A 22,372-nucleotide genomic window follows, 5' to 3' on the forward strand; every position below is an offset into this window, starting at 1 on the left:
GCCATTGTTAATTTCTTCTAAATCTGTGGTACTTGTTGTGCACCTGCGTTGTTCTGCGTAACAACCGTGCTACTTTGGATAACCGCCTTACTATGGACAACTGCATTATTCGGTGTGAAGAGATCTTCTTCAAGTGAAGTTGTTCGATTCTCTACTTGTATCCGTTTGTCAGGTGTTTTAGGAATGAAAAGTTCACCCCACGCTCGTGCTCCTTCGGCACCTTGAGTCATGCGGGTTCATTCCCTTCCATTTGGACTCTCTACCCTTGGCATAGACAAGTTTAGGAACTCCTCCCTTGTCTCTTCTACCAAATTCAATCTCTGGCACATTTCTTCAAGCAAGTCCTCGACACTCCTTGGTCTGCTAGGTGAATGCAGTCCCTCTGTCCGTGCTCCTTCACCACTTTGGTGCCCATCGGTGAGCTGCTGAAACTTCCGACTATGCTCCGCCTATTGTGTGAGTGTTAATGCTTCTTGTGTTGTGCGTATCTCATCTTTGTCTTTTATTTTATTTATTCCTATCCTTATTGAGCAGATTCGACATTAATCTTCATAACCCTCTTGTATACTAGGTTCAATTGGCAATGACACCAAATGTTTACCATACAGGGTAAACAAATACTTATCACATTAATAGATTAGAATGTAACACAAAACATATACTTTATTCATATAAGCACATATTCAACTCCAATTACAATGATGATCCATAAGTCCATTCAGATGATGTACATATACTTCCCGAAGGGGTTACTCAACCGTCACGCGACCTTTCAAATACCAACTCTACCTGTTGGCTACAAAATGGTTTCTATCGACAACACCTCCATCCATGTTTCAATTTCAAATCGACCTTAAAGTTTACCCAGGGTGGAATTTGAAGGTGGACCAGGATTACGACCAGGACACAATCCATTTTGATCTCACCTCCCTCAGGTTTTATTAAAACTCAATTTTACTTCCTATTGAGGCCCAAAGACTTCAATTGCTGCTAGCTAGGACCCTATGATCACCCACTCCTGCTGCTGAAGCTAAAAGAGAGGCCCCCATTTGCAATGGGACAATGGTGTGAAAACCTCATAACATAACCATAAAATAAATTCTACGGAATTGTAAAAACTTTGCCCAAAATGCTTTGCTTAGAAAACATGTGCCACCTCTATTGCGAGTAGAAAAAATGAGTAGGCCACAATTGTTTAAAAAAGATAGCCGCAGGTTGAAAAGCATGAAACGTAGGGTATAAAACAAGTAGCATGGGATTGAAGGACCCGAGGTCGCGATTCTTGAGAAGAAAGGTCTGAGAACATTGCAAGAAAATCTCATTTATCACCCACAAATGGCACCAAAAATAGTAGAAGAGATTCTGGTTGCAAGAACCCACTGGCGTGGACGTTGCAAAAATGAACTCTCCCAAAAAAATTGAGAACACAATTTTCTGGTCTAAGGTTGTGAGGGGCGCAAAACCCACAAAACCCTTCATGTACAGGGGAAAACTTGACACGGTAGCAACTAAGCATGTAGGCAAAATGAAAAGAACAAATTTGGTCATGCAGCCCTGAGAAACAAAAATGTTGAAAATGGCTCTCCAAAACTCAACCACAAAACATTGTGGGTGGAGAGAAGAAATGATGACTAAACCCTCCAATGGAGGTTGCAGAGGTTGCACAAACATGCTTATTGCTGAAAACCTGTGATTTGGAAGTCCATGAACTTGCAATAGACTAGGTAAAACCCTCTTTCATGAATCAGAAAACTTCAATGGTTATTAAGAAATCCACAATGATTTTTTCATAAAAAATTGATTTATATTATATTTTAGGAAAAAAATCCATGTAGAGCTCTGATGCCACCTCTATCACGAGTAGAAAAAAATCATTGGGCCACAATTGTTTAAAAAAGATAGCTGCAGGTTGAAAAGCACGAAATGTAGGCTATAAAACAAGTAGCATGGGATTGAAGGACCCGAGGTCACGATTCTTGAGAAGAAAGGTCTGAGAACATTGCAAGAAAATCTCATTTATCACCCATGAATGGCGCCAAAAATAGTAGAAGAGATTCTGGTTGCAAGAACCCACTGGTGTGGATGTTGCAAAAATGAACTCTCCCAAAAAGATGGCAAACACAATTTTCTGGTCTAAGGTTGTGAGGGGCACAAAACCCACAAAACCCTTCACGTGAAAACTTGACATGGTAGTAACTAAGCATGTAGGCAAAATGAAAAGAACAAATTTGGTCACGCAGGCCTGAGAAACAAAAATGTTGAAAATGGCTCTCCAAAACTCAACCACAAAACATTGTGGGTGGAGAGAAGAAACGATGACTAAAACCCTCCAATGGAGGTTGTATAGGTTGCACAGATATGCTTATTGCTGAAAAACCTGTGAGTTGGAAGTCCATGAACTTGCAATAGAATAGGTAAAACCCTCTTTCATGAATCAGAAAACTTCAATGGTTATTAAAAAATCCACAATGATTTTTTCATAAAAAAATGATTTATATTATATTTTTGGAAAAAAATTCCATGTAGAGCATTGACTTTTACGAAAAAAACCGTCTAACCTTAAAGAATTCTATTGACCTGCTTTGATGCCATGTTATTATAAATTGATGTATACAATAGAGATGGAAGACTCTAGATTACGTAAAGCTCTTATTCTAATTTCTATATGAAACACTTGTGAATAGTTTACAGAAAAGGAAACTTCCTAAACCAACTAAGATGACCGTCAAAGAAACATTAGATAATTTAATTATGAATGAATGAATTTAAGCTTTTAATAATGTCCACGAGGCCAAAGAAACCTATTGGACCTGCTAATTGGCACAAACACCAAGATTGGGGTGCCAAGAACCTTAGTCAAGTTGTAAGCTCATCTTTAAATCTAATCTTCGACGGTGGTTTTGATCATGAAGTTTGTTTTTTGGTCTAATTATTTTTCCTAAAATAAAGAGCTTAAGGTGCCTGCCTCTAAAATACCCACATATCTAGAATGGATGTCATTGTATGCCATTGCCAAGCATTCCATGAAAAGGTGACACTCTATCTCTACCACATCCATGTTGCAAAATAGGCATATCCTTTTTTCCCAATCTTCCTTTCTTATTAGCCATCTACTTGATTCATTCCTTAAATGGTGAGAGCTAGTCCTAAGTTAAGCTATAAGCATTTTTACTCTCCATTTAATATTTGTTTCTGTATATATAGTAACCAAATCCACTATAATTAGCATCTTCAAGTCCCTCATTGCTGGTGGCATTCCTGGAGCAGTGTAAGCCATTGTAGCCTTCTTTATTTTGCTTCATTTTGATGATTTCTTCAAATTACAAATTATTTTAACAGGTGGTTGCAGTCTGCATCTATGCTCAATCAACTTATTTATGTCTAGAGTGAGCGTAGTTGCTTTATTGAAATTAATTTCTTTTTTGTAGAGTTGAGCTTCCTTAAATACATAAATTTGTTTCGGAACTTAAATCTTGTGTGCAGATATCAGCTTCTTTAGCCCATCAAGTTATCAAGAACTGATTATTTGGGATAAGGGCTTTAGAAAACTTTATGTTAAAAACTTAAATGCATTTTAAATCAACTGACCTGTAAAATTTTCTGTGTTCTTAAGGTATCATATAACTAAAGGGATTGAAAATATTTTGTTTCCCATGACTCTAATTTTGCTTTGGTTTCTTCACTGTTTCATTGGATTCAATTTTATTTCTTTCTTGTCAAGTGGTTAAAGTAATCTGTACTTTGTAGCTTGATTTACGGCTTTTGCGCTTTGCTGGCTGTAAATATTTTTTAATTTCTTGACTTTTTATCAAAATTAATCCTGCTTCATTTTTGTCAAAGAGTTAAGATTGTTGAAAACATGTCACAACGTGTGTCGAGTCTTATAGGCTTTTTAGACTAGAATCCTTTTTCCATTTTTCTGTTGTTTGAGTGTCTTTGATAGATGTCATAAAGAAGCTCTGTGCTCATGCTGTCAGCTTCAGATGATTTCAGTGTTACTGAGGGATGCGCTGTTTACCGTACAGGTAAAGAATTCAACGCATACAGACAATAATAGTAGAATAATATTCGCAATAGTAAGTGAATGATGATTTACAATGATCCTAGACGGGATATAAATACTACTGCCGAACCTTCCCGAAGGAGTCCATCGGCCACAAATATTCTATCTGCTACAAACTATTTACCCGTCGGCTACAGAATACAGAAACACCGCTGGACATCAGCCCGTCGGCTACAGAATACAAAACACCGCCGGATATCACCTCGTCGGGTATAGAAACACCGCCGGGGAGGCTGTCTTGGTGGATGCGTAGAGAGCTCGGGAGGAGCTAATCATCCAGTTGGAAGTAGTGCAGTGACACTTGGCTTAGGGTACCGTGGAATTGAAAACAGAGAAAGCAGCACAGGTGGCTATTAAGGTCAGCTTCATCAAGGAGGCAGTGTTGTGTTAGTAGAGGCTAGAGGCACGAGACGAAGGTGATAGTGATGTGTTAGAAGCAGATTTCTCTTGTTGTAGTCACTTTGTTAATGTATTTTGTTTGTTAATTTGTCTCAGATATTTTGTCAGTCATCAGGAGACGACTTTTCTTTTTGGGGGGATGGTGTTAGCCGACTGGATGGGTCCGGCGGTGTTTTTATAGCCGACGAGGTAATGTCCGGCGGTGTTTTGTATTCTGTAGCCGACGGGGTGATGTCCGACGGTGTTTCTGTATTCTGTAGCCGACGGGGTGATGTCCGGCGGTGTTTCTGTATTCTGTAGCCGACGGGTAAATAGTTTGTAGCAGACAGAATATTTGTGGCCGACGGACTCCTTCGGGAAGGCTCGGTGGTAGTATTTATATCCCGTCTGGGATCATTGTAAATCATCATTCACTTACTATTGCGAATATTATTCTGCTATTATTGTCTGTATGCGTCGAATTCTTTACCTGTACGATAAACATTTGGCGCCGTTGCCTTATGAATCTGGAAGGTGGGAGGAATGAAGATTAATGCCAAATCAGCTTAACAAGGATCGAAATAAGGCGAAGGGAAAAGATGGAATCCGTATTGCGCAAGAGAATTTAATTCTGGCACAGCAAGCTGAACACCGACAGAGATTTCAGAAGATTGCCGATAGAAACCGAAGCGCGGAGGAATTGTTGGAGGAGACTCGGCAGCGGGTGGAATTGGTGGAAGAAGCACGGGAGGAGTTCTTGAATTTGTGTTCGCCGAGGGAAGAAAATTCAGACGGAAGAGCATCAATTCGCATGGCTCGCAGTGCCGAGGGAGCACAAGCGTGGAGTGACCTCTTCGTCCGGGACAGACTTCCGCAGGAAACAACTTCAGAAGATCCTTCTTCTTCACCAAGTTTTGCAGCTGTCGAGACCTCCGAGCAGTCCGCCGATGTGGGAGAGCAGTCCGCCAGTGTGGGAGACCAGTCCGCTGGTGTGGGAGTGCAGACTGTCGGTGTGGGAGACCAGTCCACCGGTGTGAGAGACCAATTCGCCGGTGTGGGAGTGCAAACCGCCTGTGTGGGAGACCAGTCCGCCGGAGTATAGACTGTCGGTGTGGGAGTGCAGACCGCCAGTGTGGGAGTGCAGACCGCCGGTGTGGGAGTGAAGAGCGCCAGTGTTGCAGGACCGAGCAACGCCCGTTTACAGAAACCAATTGTGATGGCGCGACCAAAAGAGAAACTGCCAAAGTTCAATGGTGATGGTACGGCCGATCCCACTCGACATTGTAAGACATGTGAAACGATCTGGAGGGCAAATGGCATAACTGATGAAGACGACTCGATGAGACAATTTCCGGCAACCCTACGGGGCGTGGCAATTGATTGGTTTTCGGATAGGGATCCACAAAAGCTAAATAGCTGGGATAACATTAAAAAGGATTTCCTGGCGGAGTTTAAACTCTTGCGGGATGATAATGAAATCGTAGCAGAAATTTTCAATACCAAACAGGGGAAGCACGAAACTGTTCGTGTCTATGCCAAGAGATTAAAAGACTTAATAAACAAAATGGAAAGCAAGCCGGCAAACGGATTGCAGAAAAGATGGTTCGTGGACGGCCTACGATCGGAATTGCGGAGGAAAATGTAAATTGTGCCACCGTCGTCGTATATGGACGCATATAACAGAGCACTGGATCTTGAAAGTGAACAGAAGACAAAGAAGAAGAAAACTAGCTCATCTGATTTTGATGACGACGAGCCTGCCGGAGATGATAGCAGCGTCGACGAAGGCAACAGCAAGAAAGTTCGGGCCCTACAGAAGGATATGATTCGCATGATGGAGTTTAAAAATATGCAGAAGGAGCCAAAAGGAAGTGAATTGTGGTGCACAGAATGCAAGACCGACGGCCATACTAAAGGATTGTGTCCAAAAAACCAATTTTGTGACATTTGTCAGATCATGGGCCATTCAACAAAAAACTGACCCTTTAACATGAAGACAAGAGGATCTCCGCAGGTGCTTATCACACAGGAGGCTTCCCCGTCGGGTAGTAGCGGAAACACGAATACCGCCGGTGCTACAACTGGAGGATACAGGAATAATAGCAGAGGGCAAAATAACAATGCAAACAATAACAATAATAATGGGAGCCGAAGTCGAACTCAGTATGATGCAAACGGACGGCCAATCGTTCAATGCCGAGCATGTAATTTGTGGGGTCATTTTGTGCAGGATTGTACAGCGGCAAACACACCGAAATTATTATTCAGATGGTGCGGACCCGATGATCACGAAGATTCCAAGTGTCCAAAGGCTGGAGTAAACTTGATCACTGTTGGCACGGATGTAGAGGAGGTTTTGGCAATTATACGGAGGCAAGCGGAGGAAAAGAGAAAAGTGGGGGAAGCGTAGGCGGACATTGCAAAAGCATCATCGGCGGGGACATCTCAGTTGAAGGACATCACCGGCACCTTGGCAAGGAACTTCGCAGAACAAAACATTGTACGACAGATCTTACAAACGGAGATACCAGTCAAGATAAGTGACCTCCTTCTCACAATGCCCCAGTTACGGACAGCCATTCTAAATCATACATCGTTTTCGAAAGCACCGGAGGACATAGGAAGGAATAGTAGGGAAGTGATGACAACAGACCCAATGCTGCTGGCACTCACCTCCGGACGGCATCCGACGGTCGTCGAGATGGGGATTTTGGGAAATGTTTTGACAGAGACAATTGTTGACGGAGGGTCCGGCATGAATGTCTTACCGGAGGATACCTGGAAGAAGTTGGGAAAGCCGACGCTGTGGCCACCTACATTCCAATTGCTCACAGCGGACCAGCACGGGATCAAACCATTGGGAACCTTGAGGGCGCAACTGGTAACTATTGGTACGCAACCATTTTTATTGGATTTTGTGGTCATTCCATTAAAAAGAAAAGGATATGATGCTATTCTGGGACGGGATTGGTTGGTGCAAGCAAAAGTAAAACATGATTGGAAATGAAATACCCTATCAATGGAGCGTGGAGGCAAAAGATTCACAATTGACCTGCATACACAAATGGTCGGTGAGGAGGCAGCATCGTCAGATTCAAAAAGTGACGGCGAAAGTGACGATGAAGCAAAGAGGAGAATGGAACCAGACGAAGGAGTATTGAGACTTGACGGAGGATCGCATGATGACGACCTGGACTCGGTGAATGGTCTGTTCCACTGGCAGATAGAAGACTACGAACTGTTTCCGAGTTGCAATATGTTAACGGTCGACGAACGTGACAAAACATAGGAAAATGAATGTCTGGAGGAATGCAGGGAAGCGGAAGAAGGAAAAGCTACCATGGTTGAAGCTGAGGGGAAGAACATACAGTCTGAACACAGAAAAACGAAAGATCCCACTGTCCGATACATGGTGAATGGACTGCGCGGAAAGAAAAGGTTACACCGCAGCATAAAATTAGTGGAAGGGCACCGACAGCAAGGAAATAATTCAGTTGCGCGACAACCGTAGGCACAGTGGGCGACGGAGGTGGCACAGAACAGACGTAAGACATATGACGGTCGGAATGAAATCAAAGTGGAAAAGTTTAAGGCTAGATGGGTTGGACCATATCAGATTCGGAAGGTCGGTGACAATGGAGCCATCAGATTATCAACTTTGGACGGGCAGAAAGTACCTCCTGCAGTCAACGGATCCAAATTCAAAATATATGGTGCGAGGAAGACTCTGTCGTTGTTGCAGAAGGGGACTCCCTCGTCGTTGCCGAATGGCGACGATCAGAGGCAAATTTGAGGTGCTTTGTATATATATATATATATTTTTGAAAAAATTTGGAAAAAAAAAAAAAAAAATAATAATAATAAAATTGGGGCCCCGCGGACTGAAAAGCCCCGCGGGCAATGGCCTGTCCGTGGGCAAAGTTAGAGACCCCGTGGGCAACAGCTGTCCGTGGGAGTTGAAAAAGAATGTCCCTGCGGACAATCTGTCCGTGGGTTGTTAAAAGACCCGCGGGCAGGAAGCTGTTAGTACTCTGCCAAAGAAAGCCCGCGGGCTTTAAATTAGTCTCCGCCGGTAAAGGAATGGTCCGTGGGCATAAAATAAAAGCCCCGCTCAAAAAGAAACATAACGTCCTCTATTAAGGACTTAGCAAACTCCTCCGGCCAGCAGACTTCTCCGCGGGAATACAAGACTTCCATGTTTTTTTCCGCCTGCGGGCTCTAATCTATAGCAAACGCAAACCTTCTAGAGGACGGGGAAGTAATAGAACAAGGTCCATCAGGAGCATGCTGTTTTTCGCAGGTGCTTTCTTGGATTTTCTCTGTGCCTCAGTTGAACAACGTAACCGGCATCGGCATACGAGGGAAGGCTGTTCTCATTTTTCGAGCAGTTGGCCATCATTCTTTGGCCATTGACGGTTCTCAATTTGTGCGCTCGAAAGTTTCCATCCAAAGGATTAGGATTTCTGCCAAGAGTTTCGAGAGGCACACCAATTTCGTTAGGAAGGAGAAATTGCAAAAAAAAAAAAAAAAAAAAACGACGACAGAATCAAATTGTTCAAAATGAGTTACAGATGATGCCAAAGGTAAGGGGACGCATCCGTGGTTGCCAGAAAGAGTGTAGAATCGGCAGAAAATGATAGAAATGGTGTCTTCCGTGCATTCTGTGTGGGTTGCGAAGTGCTAATTTGGTCTTGGCGGCAAGGGGTGCTGTCCCTTGACCCTGCCCGCACCCACCCCACGGGGGCGCTGCCCCTCGACCTCGCCGGGGGCGTTGCCCCCTGGACCCCCAGTCGTTGCGGATATGAGTCGTGGGAGTCTGACCAGTTCAAAAGAGTTGAAGTTGCTGCAGGCATGGACTGTTTGTGTACCAAGGCACTGGGAGTAGGTGTTGGCTGGGAGGTTGTCTTGGTGGATGCGTAGAGAGCTCGAGAGGAGCTGATCATCTAGTTGGAGGCAGTGCAGCGACATTTGGCTCAGGGTACCGTGGAATTGAAAACAGAGAAAGCAGCACAGGTGGCTATCAAGGTCAGCTTCATCAAGGAGGCAGTGTTGTGTTAGCAGAGGCTAGAGGCACGGGACGAAGGTGATAGTGATGTGTCAGAAGCAGATTTCTCTTGTTGTAGTCACTCTATTAATGTATTTTGTTTGTTAATTTGTCTCAGATATTTTGTCAGTCGTCAGGAGACGACTTTTCTTTTTGGGGGTGATGGTGTTAGCCGACTGGATGGGTCCGGCAGTGTTTTGTATTCTGTAGCCGACATGGTGATGTCCGGCGGTGTTTCTGTATTCTGTAGCTGACGGGGTGATGTCCGACGGTGTTTCTATATTCTGTAGCCAACGGGTAAATAGTTTGTAGCGGATAGAATATTTGTGGCCGACGGACTCCTTCAGGAAGGTTCGGCGGTAGTATTTATATCCCGTCTGGGATCATTGTAAATCATCATTCACTTACTATTGCGAATATTATTCTGCTATTATTGTCTGCATGCGTTGAATTCTTTACCTGTACGGTAAACATGCGCCCCTGACATTATTTGACCTCTGTGTGAAACGCGAACATCCCAGAAACTCGAAAATGTGTCCCTCAGCTGTGCCATAGTATTAGTGTTTTAGTTTTGATAATTTGTTTGACTTCGACTCTCACGTGAACTCTCAATTTAAATTTTTGAACACAAACATTATATGCTACGGTTCTTTAATGTATATAAAACATGCTTTATCCATGTTTTCATATGAAAATTAAAAATATCCCTATATAATATAAATATAAAATTTTCCCTATTTTTATATACCCTTCCCCTCTACTGTCCTCTCCATCCCCTAAAATGGGAAAATAACTGTCCCAAAAACTGGTCTATGCTGGAGCATGTTCTAAAGATTAATTATCTCAGAGATCATCTCATTGCAATCAACAGGCCCATAAATGACAAGGGTATGGTTGCTTTGGCCATTGACAACTTGGCTGAAATGATCCCATACAATCATTAAAACAAATCAACCAAGGAGAATACTGTTGTCCAAAGGAGTAGAACCCAAGGACGTTTCATATAGTAATTTATTAGTAATCTCACTGGCCAAGAAATGAGAAGTAATTAACAAGGTACTATTGCTGCCCAAAGAACTAGTTTATCACTGCCCAAGGAGGAGGAAATCAGTTTGATTAAGGATTAGTTAATCCATCAGTTAAGGAAGAGGTTCGATTGAGTGAAGGGATTAACTAAGAATGTTGTACCTGCAAGCCTACAACAACTACATAATAGGAATTTCTAGATGTCACCTTCATTTTTAACAATTCCACCTCCTAAAGTTGATCTCGGATAGCAATCTTGTATTGATCATGCTGAAACATTGTGTTGCTGGTATTGCATTCAGCAAGGAATAAATCTTGGTACTTCAACTACCTCATTCATTATGCTTTTGAATCTTTCATTTCTTCACTTGAAATTGGCAATTTGTGCAGAGAAAAATTGTTTTAGAAATGTTTATTCTATCACATAAAATCAACAGTATATTATGTTAAAATACTTGGAATACAATATTTGGTTTGACAAGGGGACATGCTAATATTATTTACTGTATCTCTTTCTTGAATATTTTAGCTTTATTGTTGATTGGTTGGTTCCTCAAGATTTGGTGATTGTCATGCTGGCAACGTACAGGTATGTAAATCAGGTAGCTTGATAATTGGATGAATGTAACATTACACTTCAAATCACGTATTGCATGGTATAAAAAATAACATTTTCATTATAAGCCTTCAATATGCCCAAGCTGTAATTTTCAGAGAATCAGCTTTTAAACTTGTAAATACACTTTCATGACAAATTATGGTAATGTAAAGTCTTATAACTGGCATGGTTCTGGAGTACCTTTAATTTATCTTTCCTATCTTTGGCCACATTAGTTTTTATTTGGAAAGCCACCTTATGGTAATATAGGACTGAAGAAGTAAAAGGTTACTATGTGATAAAGAAAAAGAAGCAATAAATCTTATTCCAACATTAGGAAACCTATTACTATGATCAAAATTTCCCTACTGTATTTATTTTTATAGGTTGTATTTGTGTCCATAAAAAGATGAATTTCTCCATTTAATGACGTACCGTGTGCAGCTCTTCTTACTGGAGTGATAGTTGGCTTGGTAAATCCAGTGCCAGGCTGTCTTGCAGAGAAATATTCGTTGTCAAAATGGAGTGCTTCTGGCATTTTTCTTGTCTCAGGTAAGACATAAGAAAAGTTTACTGTTGAATTGGCAGTTTTTGTATGTTATTTTAATAATCTGGCGATGTTAATGTTTTGGAATCTTTACAAAGGTCTCACATTGAAGAGTGGGGAGATGGGTGCGGCTATAGAAGCTTGGCCAGCAGCAGTCTTTGGTCTGGTGTGCTTTCAATGATATACTTTTATGTGTGGTACTCTGTATGTTTGAAACAAAAAAGTTATATTTGTTTTGTCATTACATGATATTGAAATAAAATGTACTTGTTAACTGTGTGGTAGAATTAATTATAATCTCTACAGTGCAGATGGATTTAGTCTGGAAGAAGCATATATCTGTTCGAGCTTCTAAACATTTTTCCTCTGTTAAGGGTACCTGGAATTTAACAAATTCCATATAAATATTGGTGGACTTTGGTTTACCGCATGTATTTTTTGTCCTTCTTTATCATGGCCATATTACTGTTGGGAGCTTGGCCCACTGACTTGTGGGTGGGTTTTGAACTCTGGTCTTCATCATGGCAATTACTCCACCTTATTACCCAGTCACAGCAGTGGGCGAGTGTGTAAATGTTTTTATCTTCATACATATTTTTGTAATTTCCAAAATATTAGGCAGAATCTCTAAATATTTAATATAATCTTATATTTTGTCATTTAGAAGAAATGGTTCTACCTTATCATAATAAATCCTTCTTTGAGTGTTCAAACTCTCTGCTTAGCATAGAAAGTTAACAAGACACAATATGGCCCTTAATACTTGTCAATCAACTAGTGCATTTTATGGGTTATGAGTGTTGTCCTCAATTTTGACTTGACAAAATTTTGGCTACCCTATGGAATTTTCTCATGGATTCGTAGGTGCATTCTCTTTGTTTTAACATATTAGTAAAGTGTCACGAAAGTGATTTGTCATCCCTGAATTGCGCTTCATTGAAGTTTTTTTTATGTGCGTTCTTTTTGAAGGTTTCCATCAAGTTAATCCCTCCCCATAAATGCTTGTCAGTATGAGTTTTTCTTCTATGACTGCAAATACTTGATTCTTAACAAATTTTAAGTTTATTCTTCATTTTTACCTTTATTGTTAGTAATTTTTAATTTTGTTTCTCTTAGGAAAATAGCCCTTGGAATACAACTCGTTTTGAGCTAGCTTAGGCCTCAAACAGAGTTTTCTAGCTCAAGTTATAAAGGGAAATGTTTGGGTTTTTAAGGGCGACAACACGTCTTAAAAATCTCCAAAAGTGGGCTTTGTATTGGCAATTGCACAAAATAAATTCATTTTTAATATACTAAGTGGATTTTGACCTCTATTTTAAAATTTCAGCCCATTTTGAGTAGATTTGACCATAGTATTTAATGTTTTAATGAAAATTGGTTTTTTCTAGTCTATTTTCATGTTACTTTATTGAAAACTACACTTATATATTACTCGTTGCATATCATCTATATGCAAATCATCTTCTAAACCTCACTTCCAATAAAACTAAATCCCAAATGCATAAAGGTGGGCTTTTTATATGCAATTGCACTTTTTTATTTAAAAATATCACTTAACATGTGTAAGTGGGGTTTTTATGTGCTTTTCTTATTTAAATCTTATTATTATAAACCTTTAATGACTTAAATGCTTTATAATGGGGAATTCGAACCCAATAACGCATATTATTGCATTCCAAGAGCCCACTAGCTTGTATTTTAACTTGGGTTATACCTTAAAAGCACAATGGTGGAGGATTTGAACCCACTAACATATGTATTTGAACTTTCATATGTTATTGCAGTTCTCAAACCCGTCTATGCTTCTTCTATTGAGGATTTTTGACTTGCAAATGCATATAGTGGGGTTTTATAGCTTAAAAGCACATGCTTTTGCATTTCTAAAACCTGTAACTTCTTTGCAAAGGCCATGTTAAAGTTAGTAAGGACTTGGGCAGTGATTTTGAGATTAAAGGACATGCTTTTACACTAAAAAAGCCCGTTTTTGTTAATCGGAGATTTTGGGCATCAAAACACATGTTTTTCATTGGAAAAGACGTGTTTATACTCATCTCGCAAGCACTTAAGACTTAGGCGGCAATTTGGAGGGCATGATCACATGTTTTGGTCTTCTAAAAAGCCATCTATACTCATCATTCAAATCATTTTTAGACTAAGTCTCTTGGGTGGCGATTTGGAAGGGAAAATCACATGCTTTTTAGTTCCAAAAACCCATTTCTCTTCGGCATTTCTAGCTGAATGCATTTTTGGAAGACATTCGCACATGATTGATCCTCAAAAATTCAAGTTTTGCTTTTCCAATAGGGGTGTTTTGGCTGCACATCCATCAATGATCAATCCAAGCTCAATAATATTGTAAATGTGAACGTATTGTGCACTCATAACAACCCGTTTAGGGCACGTCTTTGTTCAAAAACACCTATTATTTGGCCATTTTTCTTCGTCAAATCTCCAAGTTATTGTTTCAAGGTAAGTTCGAGGGCATTAGATTTCATTTTCAGCATGTTTATCATTCTTTTCAAGTTGCATTTGATGCCCTAGATGCCGTTTTGGATTCTCATTGCACATTGCATATGATTTGGTCAAAATGGTTGCTATTTGTGTGCATTTTAATCCTCTACTTCCCACACTTGGCAAGCAACGAATTTTGATTAAAAAATGCATTCATTTTGCAAGAATTGAGTTAAGATTCAAAATATATTTAAGTCTTCTTGCTGCAATCTTTCTAAAGCTGAAATTTTTATTGGATTTATTTTCAGATTTTGCATAAAAGAATAGAGAAACTTCTTCCTATAATGTCCCTTCTCCTGGCTTGAGTATTTTAGGCTTAAAACCTTTAATAATTGTTACTATATGGAAAAGATAGCATAAACATATACGAGTATGGAACAATTATTAGCAATTAACAAGATAAATAATAATTAAATCATAAGTACTAACTCCCATATTAAACCCATCTAATCCTTACAAGGAGCCTCTACTTAGATTTACCTAACCCTCTAACGAGAATAACTCTGAGTTAGGAAACCATCATATTAAGAGTGCGTTTTAACTTTTAAGGCCTCTAGCATCTCTATTAATGGGTGAACTCAAACAACACATACATGGTAGACATCTCACCTCTAACCGAGCCTCTTGTCTCTAACATATGCATATGATTAACCACTACAATAAATAAATTTAAAATATCTATATATATATATATACAATAAATAAATTTTATAAATATATATATATATATATATATATATATATATATATAAAATTAATATCTCTAAGAGATTCTCTACAAATATCTCTCTTGGTTCCAATTTGAAATCCCAACATCTAAACGAGAATGCCCTCTAGTCTTTGAGTTCTCTTAAGAGAAATTCAACATTCTAATGAATGCTCTCTATTAAGTTCTTAATTGGTCTCTATGAGAACCATAAAGTTCTCATCTTAAGCACGACTATCGATCCTTGATTGATAATTTTATCTATCAAATGATTCATATTTATTTCTGATATAAAGATATCAAATCAATATACTTTTGGTTCCCTTTAGTTCTGCACTGTATAATCCTTTGTAGAATATATATTATTTCAGTTGTCAACATTCATTCAAAATATATATTAGTTTAGTTCTTTTACGTTCTCTACTATGGTGGTTTTGCAAACCAACTTTGTTGGGTATAATTGCTTTCCAATCCTCTCAGATTTTATTTTCCATGTCTGTCCTCTTGAAAAGTCACAACTCTTCATAATCACAATCCTTTCGAAAGGTCAGAACACGTCATAATTAGAACCCTTTGAAAGAGTTGCAACACTTTATAATTACAACCTTTTTTAAGAGTAAACCATTTATAATTACAACCCTTTCGAAGAGTGACATCCTTTAATCATTTCAACCTTTTGAAAAAGTACCTTCTTTACTTTCTTCTCATTCTTTTCCTCTTCTATTAATCTTTCTTTTACTCCTATCTTCTCCTCTTCCTTCCTCTTGCAAATGAACTCTCCTCCCTTTTATATCTTAATTTGAAGGAATCACGTCTCTTGACTCTTCAATAGATTTAATTAATTTATATTATTCTATATTATATTATTTATTTACTTATTTGTTTATTGTTATTATCATTTATTATTAAATCCTATCTAGAAAGTTAACACACTTTACAATATTATCTCTTGTATTTAATTTTATTTATTTATTCATTCATTGTAATTTTAATTATTTTAAATATTATTTATTGATGATAGATCATATATGTTACTATTTACATTGTAATAATAATATTTTATTATTATTTCTTATTTTTTATATTTGAATATATGATTTTATTGATGTTATTTATTTAGTAATATTTTATTATCTAGTGATTAGTAAAATTCTATCTTAAAATGGGGACATTACACTTCCTTTGCTTCTTGTGAAAAGGAAGTAAGGTCTTTGTAAATTTCCTAGGGTTATGTTGTGTGTATGTTTATTCTTTTGTTCTTGCCAATCATTTAATTACCAGTTTTAGATTTGCATGATTACAGTGTGATCCTATCTTCTGTCTTGTTTGTCCAAGTTGCATATACAACTACTTCACCTTACTTGTATATGTAGTCGGGATTAAAAACTCCGTTCTTGAAAGAAACTATCAAGAAAGAGAGCTCACTTTGTCACGTGCTTTTGCATCAAAAACCCCACTTCCATACTCATAGAGACTCCATCCGCACTTTTTATACCGCTGCCATATGACTTAAAATGCATGTCGCTGGTCGCTTACACATACAATTATAATGAAAACACAATGATTCAATATAAGTTAATGCTCTACCATCCATTTCCATACATTTTCCATGTAATACTCTTGCTGTCCGCATATGCAATCACACTCCAATAATTCTTTTTTTGTGTTTTTTCCAACATAAATGTGCATGTTTTGAGCTAAAAATATACATTCACTCGCTGTTCCAATAATTTCCAGCCATACCTAATATGAATAGTTTCAAAATTCATGATTGTAGACCCAAAAACATGCAATGGAATCCCCTTTTGAAGATGCACGTATGTTGTGAGTTTTTCATATCGTAGTTGCTTGTACACACAAACTTGAGATGAGAGAGGAGATTGTACCAGGTAAAAGTATGGAAAAGCAAAAACTGAAGTATCAATATGAACAGCATCCTAACTCCATACCCACTTCATAAGTCACTTCGTATTGTGACGGTATCAGAGATACCGATATCGCGCACTTGGATATCAAAGACTTTTTGAAGAGAGTAGATGCTGCTACTACAAGTGAGATGTGTCACATAAACCAGAGCAGCATTCAGTTTCTTTCTACTTTCCCTTTGGCTGCCCATAAACCTAAGTTCGTGTGCCCTTGTGCAAAAAAACTTTGATCTCCCGTCAAAGACTATTAGAGACCAAGATGGAAAGACCATTACCAGTCTAGATCCAAGGACTCTTGACAACATCTTCCAGGTTCCAACCGCTCCATTGATAACCAATATCTCAAAATAAAAAACCTTGGAGAGATGAAATAGTGTTACTGCAAAATTTAGTATGTATGTGAATGCTAACTGGTTGATTAACAAGAGGCCCAATATTGTTAAATGGCCAAAGGGAGTGCGTTGTTTTGATTTCAAGAAAGGGATCAACAATCTCTTCACACTACTTAGTCACATTAGTGGAGTCAAAGGATCCAACACCTTCAAGCTATGGATGTATAATTACATTTCTCTCATTGTTTGCTCCAAACAAAAGATCTTTTGGGAAGAAAATGATCAATGATATGTTGTCGAAGCAGCTGTCCATTTCAATTGGGACCTTCTACATTATCTTATACTTGGTATACATTGTTGCTGCCCTAGGTTCATTTTTGGGCCCATCCATAAAAGGTGATCAGATGTTGGTACTGGTTTGTGAGTCTTATGATCAGCTAACCTCAAGGTCTAGCGAATGCACTACAGGAGGGTGCAAGATGCTTTCTATGGGCATTAAATGTGCCTATTCAACAAAGAATTTCCAAAAATCATGTATCTGATAAGGCTTGGGCTAAGGTGAATGAGTATGTCTATTTGTCCCGTCAATTTTCCAACTTCACATATATGAGGGTTGGTTATTTCTAGAGATGAGCCATACACTCTTCCAAGATCTCCCACTAACAAGATAATCCTTATGGAGTTGACAAGGCAACTAATGGTGGTGCAGTTGTACTGGTCTTCTTTGCATAGACTAGGTGTTGGGGTTTCATCAAGAAATCATTTAAAGATTGGTGGTTATTCATTAGATACGATGCCTAAAGCTTAAAATATGAAGTTCAAGCTTCAAAGGAATACTTTGAAGAAATTAATGTAATGGGCTTGTTTTGACTGGGGGGCATGAATGACAAAATAAGAAAATCTTATATCCATGTTCACCGTCTAGAAGATATTTTGGTTGATTTGCACACAAACATACATTTGTTGGATTGACTATTGCAAAGCAAATTGTAGTTTTCAACCTCGCAAAGATCCCTGTAGGAATTAAAGATGATGATCAAATTCTAGATTTGGATTAGAGTGCACATCATGTGGATAGGCTACTTATTCCATCTCCATCCTGGTCATCAAAGGAGAGCATTTCCATATAGATCATTTTCAGCCTATTTGGGCCAATACAAATATCTGGTTGAAGAGGAGAGGGCTTTAAAACATAAAGATTAAGCCTATGAGAGATTTCGATTCTGTTGGTCCAATTGGTTTAAGGGTTGAAATGAGAGGCAAACAAAAGGATGACACAGAATCTTCAGAAGCAGTCATTCAAAAGCTTACCATCAAAGGTGATAAAACAACGAGACGTGTGTTTGAGGTAAAGTCTGTAGAACCTCAAAAGATTCACATTGATTTAAGTGATGATAAACTTCCTCTGTGACGAAGGAGAAGGAAATCCTCTCTAAAGGTATCTCCTCCAAAAGTGCTAGTTCTTGCTCCTCTTTTGGACTCTGTGCCAGCCTTATATGAATCATTTGATTTACTATTGCATGCAACCATGGATACTTTTCCTCTTGAGAAAGCATCATTTCATGTGGATCTGATCCCAATCACACTAGCTCTTCTGATTTCCTCAATTGCCCCTTATAAATCTGGCAATGGAACAATATTATAGCTGTCAAAGTGTGTTTAATGCTTACACCATATCTATTCCTAATGTCACAGTTCCATCAATGACATTAATGGGTACTTCATCAACACAATTTGAGTAGTTCATGACAAAGGTCATACATATTAGCCCAACTCTAGAAGTAATCATGATTGAAGCTCCAGCTATTGTGACCACAATTTCACAAAGTGATCTAGTATCCACTTTGGTTACCATTGTTGCTGTGGGGTCCTCTTCCTTCACACTTCCTCCTTGACTCACTAAGATTACTCTCATATACTATTTGGAATGGTGATTTACTAGTGCCCCTATTGACAAAATTATTCTATGCAAATCCTGCTAGTGGTAAAATCAAATCCCATTCCTTTGACTTATCTCTAACCAAGCGTCGCAAAAAATTCCACGAACTCCTATTCAACACTTCTATATGTCCATCTATTGGTGGATGATGTGCTGAGTTGAACTCCAAATCTGTCTTTAACTTTTTCCACAATGTTCTCCAAAATCATCTAATGAACTTGGTGTCTCGACATGAAACTGATGCAGGAGCATCCAGAGGTATAAGGGCAATCCTGTGTCACCCAAAAAAATGTACTTAGACTTAGTTTCTGTTTCATGTGTTTTCATTTTTGGATACCCATTTGGGTCAAATAAAGGTTCCAACTCTCACAGTTCCACCATCAGTGTTCGTGTAAATCCCGAAAAAGTAGGATAATGTAATTGAGCCATCATTTTGGTGAACTAGAAGGTGTGAATTGGCCAGATGAATGTAATTGTGATTTAGAGAATTCCAGAAAAAGAATCAGGTCAAAAGGCCCCACGGTTTGAAAGTTATTGCATTTTTTTGGGTTTTGGAGACCTCCTAAGAATGCTTCAAAGTCAGGTTAGGGGCATTAAATTACCTCGAAAAGGGCCGAAAAATGGGGGACGAGCTAAGCTCGTCCATAGGGCTATGGAGCGCTTCGAGAGCTTTCCGAAAATGTAAACGGTTCGTCAATTGGAGCTATGGTTCAAAACTTATGCCTCCCGGAAGTTCGGTTACCGTTTCTGGATTCTTCTAGATTTGCGCCGACTTCTAACGCAGCTTCTGGAACCTTCTATTTGGTCGGTGGATGCCTACTAGCACTTTCTAGAATGTACTCCTAGTTCTTAACTCTCCGGGGTCTATTTAAGGAGATTTCTGGCATTGTAAAAGGCAGTTCGGAGTGGAGTTTGAGAGGAGGTACTGAAAGGCGAAATTATCTCCACATTTATGCTATTGTAAGCCCTTAGGGCATGTTTTGAAGTTGATTTTCTCTGTACTGAATGTACTAGCTAATTTTTCAGTTAATAGAATTTCCCTTTTCTGTTGTGTCCATTCTGTTCTTGAGTTGTGTCTCCATCAAGTGGTATCAGAGCCGGTTTTCCTGAGTGTGTAGACAGAGCGCCGACTGTGAGGCAGTTTGCACCAGGACTGTGTGGTTGTGGATTTGAGTTAAGAAGATGCCTCCACGAAGAGAGCGTGGCGGAAGGGCCAGAGCTATTAATCCTGAGGAGGTTAGAGCCCTCCAAAGGCAGGTACAAGCATTGCAGGAGGAGCTCCATAGAGGAGCAACTGTGGCCGCAGGTGATGAAAGTGAAGATGACAACGCAGAAGATGAAATTGGACCAGAAGGGGAATTTGACGGGGAAGTTCTGAATCATGCAGAGGAAAGGATTTTTAGGGCCATTACTAAGTTTGGGAAAAGACCTACAATTGAAGTGGGTGTATTTTCAGGAAATCTGAAACCAGATGAGTTGATCGATTGGATCAATGAACTGGAAGAATACTTTGAGTATGAGGATATCAGGAACCCAGATAGGGTTAAGTTTGCAAAGGCCAAACTAAAAGGCCATGCCAAAATCTGGTGGCATGAGGTTCAATTGGAAAGAAACAGAAGAGGAAAGGAGAAGATCACAAGATGGGATCGCATGGTGGACAAATTGAAGAAGCAGTTCATTCCTGTGGACTACGAGCTTGATTTGTTTAAGAAGATGCATGGGTTAAAGCAAGCAGGAAGATCACTCCACGAATATACAGAGGAATTTTACCGACTCTTGATTAGAGCGGGGCATGCCGAAGCAAATAAGGAGAAGGTTGCTCGTTATATCAGTGGGTTGCGACCTAGCATCCAGGAGGAATTAAGTCTGGTAAGAATGATTAGCGTTGAAGAGGCATACCAGTTTGCCCTATCAGTTGAAGAGAAGCTGAATAAAAGGTTTGAAGGAAGACAAAGAGGGCGCGGTCAAGGAGGAAGGGGAAGCGGTAGCTCATCTGGAGGCCGCAATGAAACCCAAAAGAAAAATGAAGATGTGGGTACTAGCAAGAACCAGAGGAATGAGGGTTTCAACCGCTCCCATGATCAAGACTTTGGAAATCAGAGAGGAAGAGGTAGAGGACGTGGACAAGGAAGAGGAGGCTTCCGTGGTACCTGTTTCCATTGCAATGAAGAAGGTCATCGTGCCTTTGAATGCCGTCAACGACAAGGAAGGACAGATAGGAGCGCTGAGGGCCAAGCTAGGGTTGCTCATGTAGATGAGGATGCACAATCATCACATTCAGAGGATGCAGAAAGAGGAGAGACCTTGGTAAATGAAAGAGTCCTACTAAGTGGTGAGTTTGAACCAGGACAACGGAGGAGTCTGTTCCGTACCAGATGCAAGTGTGAGGATAAATGTTGTGACGTGATCATTGATGGTGGTAGCACTGATAACTTGGTATCAGAAGAGATGGTCTCTAAGCTGAAGCTCAAGAGGGAGAAACATTCCCAGCCCTATCGGATTGCGTGGGTAAAAGATGATCATAAGGTCCTGGTAAGTGAACAATGTTTAGTGAAATTCAAAATTGGGAGAGTTACCATGATGAAGTTCTTTGTGATGTTATTTCGATGGATGTTTGCCATCTATTGTTGGGTAGACCATGGCAGTTTGATAGACATGTAGTACATGATGGACATGCAAACACATACTCTCTGACAAAGGATGGAGTTCGCCACAAATTGAAGCCCATGAAAAACGAAGGTGAAAAGGTATGTAGCAGTGCTAGGATTTGTCTTGTTGATGAAAGGAAGTTTTTAGATGGCATGAAACATCAACATATGTGCTATGCTTTGATTCCTAGGAAAGATAAAGAAGGTAGTAGTGAAATACCACTTGAAGTTTCAAATTTACTAGGGGAATTTGGAGATATTATCTCTGATAATGTTCCAGATGGATTGCCACTAGTAAGGCAAATCAGTCATCAGATAGATCTGATTCCAGGAGCTAGTTTGTCTAACAAGGCTGCACACAGGATGACTCCTATTGAAACAGAGGAGCTAAATAGACAGGTTCAGGAGCTGTTGAGGAAGGGCTTGATTCGAGAGAGCCTGAGTCCATGTGCAGTACCTGCAATACTCGTACCAAAGAAGGATGGAGAGTGGAGGATGTGTACAGATTCTCGAGCTATAAATAGGATAACCATCAAGTACCAGTTTCTTTTGCCAAGGATGGATGATCTTATGGACTGCTTGAGTGGAGCTCAGTACTTCACAAAGATAGATCTCAAGAATGGCTATCATTAGATATGGATTCGGGAAGGAGATG

The 22,372-nt window shown here is 39.4% G+C and overlaps 1 protein-coding gene across 3 annotated transcripts in view; it reads left to right on the forward strand.

The window, feature by feature from the left end:
• The window catches only part of LOC149532015 (Sodium Bile acid symporter family), a 283,483-nt gene that overhangs the window by 37,407 nt on the left and 223,704 nt on the right, over positions 1 to 22,372 (forward strand). For all 3 annotated transcript variants that reach the window (XR_016358484.1, XM_089808827.1, XM_089808828.1), the window contains exons 3-4: positions 11,554 to 11,661; positions 11,755 to 11,822. Coding sequence is in view for 2 of the 3 variants with exons in the window: in XM_089808827.1 (XP_089664953.1) it covers positions 11,554 to 11,661; positions 11,755 to 11,822 (176 nt within the window). In the remaining variant the exon portion in view is untranslated. The remainder of the gene's footprint in view (positions 1 to 11,553; positions 11,662 to 11,754; positions 11,823 to 22,372) is intronic.

Source organism: Cupressus sempervirens, chromosome 11, assembly GCF_028749045.1.
Source record: "Cupressus sempervirens isolate cs-2001-9-10 chromosome 11, ASM2874904v1, whole genome shotgun sequence".
Classification (NCBI taxonomy): domain Eukaryota; kingdom Viridiplantae; phylum Streptophyta; class Pinopsida; order Cupressales; family Cupressaceae; genus Cupressus; species Cupressus sempervirens.